At 58.6% G+C, this 1,513-nt stretch overlaps 1 protein-coding gene across 2 annotated transcripts in view; it reads right to left on the minus strand.

Moving 5' to 3' along the window:
* The window catches only part of RFXANK (regulatory factor X associated ankyrin containing protein), a 22,454-nt gene extending 21,119 nt beyond the window's left edge, over positions 1-1,335 (minus strand). For both annotated transcript variants that reach the window (XM_027909702.1, XM_027909701.1), the window contains exons 1-4: positions 1,256-1,335; positions 580-660; positions 332-397; positions 10-80 (exon numbers count right to left, since the gene is read on the minus strand). In XM_027909702.1, coding sequence (XP_027765503.1) covers positions 10-80; positions 332-397; positions 580-660; positions 1,256-1,295 — 258 coding nt within the window. In that variant the 5' untranslated portion in view covers positions 1,296-1,335. The remainder of the gene's footprint in view (positions 1-9; positions 81-331; positions 398-579; positions 661-1,255) is intronic.
* Positions 1,336-1,513: the final 178 nt, after the last annotated feature.

Consider the following 1,513-nt stretch of genomic DNA (forward strand, 5'->3'; position numbering starts at 1 on the left):
CGTCTCGATCTCCCCGAAGGCGGCGGCCCAGATGAGGGGGGTGAAACCTCTCTCGTCGGGTTTGTTCACCAAGTTCTCACCTACACAAACACGGGGGGGGGGTGAGGGGGACACACAGGTGGGAAGGGGAAAAGCCCCCTCTGCTCCCTCAGTCCTCCCAGTAAACCCAGCAACACCACCCCAGCTGGCAGATTAACGCTTGGAGTGGAGGATCCTCGAGGTCTTTTCCAACCTCAATGATCCTGTGGCTGGGTGAGACCCGAGCTGGGGGTGTGGGGGAGTCACCAGCCAGGACCTGGCAGGGCCTGGGCTGGGAGAGGGAGCCACATACCTTTCCGAAGGTGCTCCTTCAGCTGGATGAGCTCCCCCTGGGCAGCAAGTTGGTGGATGGACAGTGCTGGGGGAGAGAAGGGATTCAAAACCCTTCCCCAGCTGCAGGTGGGTCCCTGGCCCCAGAAATCCCTCACCCCTGCCATTCAGGGGTGTGAAGAGCAGGACACAGAGGGTACCCCCCCGTGTCCTGCTGTCCCTCTGTCCCCTCCACACCCCCTCTGTCACCCCCTGCCTGGTGGCACTCACTGTCCAGCGTGGCTGGGAGGGCTGACACCTCGTTGCCTCGTTGCCTGTTGGTCAGAGTGTTGGAGTGTTTCAGGGGGAAACCTATTCCAAGGAGAGGAGAGAGGGTTCATTCTCTATTTATTTATCCTCTACTCATTTAGGTCTCGTTCTCTATATTTATTTATCCTCCATTAATTTAAGTTTTATTCTCTATTTTTTTTTTATTCTCTACTCATTTAGGTCTTATTTTCTATTTACTTATTCTTATACAGGTATCAAGAGACAAGATCCACCCGGGGGGGAAGCAGGGACCTGGAATTAAGGGCATAAATGCACAGGTTCACTCAGGTCCGTTCTCCTATTTCCTGCCTTTGAGAGGCTCCACGTGGAAATCTCGGCGTGTTTTTGATCGGGAAAGCCCCTGGAAGGGTTTCCCGGCTCTGATGGAGCTGCAGCGACCTCTCACTGCTGGCGAGAGGCAGCATCCAGGGCTGGGGCTGGAGCTGGGACTGGCTTTGGGAAGGACTGGCAGCAGCCAGGGACTGCTGTCCAGTGGATTTCGTGGGCTGGGAGAATCCAGGGACTGCTCTCCAGCAGATTTGATGGGCTGGGAGAATCCAGGGACTGCTGTCCAGCGGATTTGGTGGGCTGGGAGATCCTGGGGAGCTCCGTCCCCCCCGGGCTCTGCAATACTCACCGTCCAGGGCCGGCAGCTCGGCGCTGCTCTGGGCGTCCATCGAGGGGGTCCTGGGGGGCTCAGCTCCACCTGCCAAACCAGGGCGGCTCTCAGGGACCCCGGGGGGCTCCACACCCCCCGTGTCTGAGCCCGGGGGAAGCTCCAGGACAGCTGGGAGTGGGACAGGATTGCTGGGGTATCCCATGGAGGGACAAGATTGTTGGGATGCTCTGTGCAGGGCCAGGGTTTTTGGGGTGTCCTGTGCAGGGGGTCAGGGGG

Source organism: Empidonax traillii, unplaced genomic scaffold, assembly GCF_003031625.1.
Source record: "Empidonax traillii isolate 1590-97213 ecotype Southwest subspecies unplaced genomic scaffold, ASM303162v1 scaffold2315:size121786, whole genome shotgun sequence".
NCBI classification, from domain to species: domain Eukaryota; kingdom Metazoa; phylum Chordata; class Aves; order Passeriformes; family Tyrannidae; genus Empidonax; species Empidonax traillii.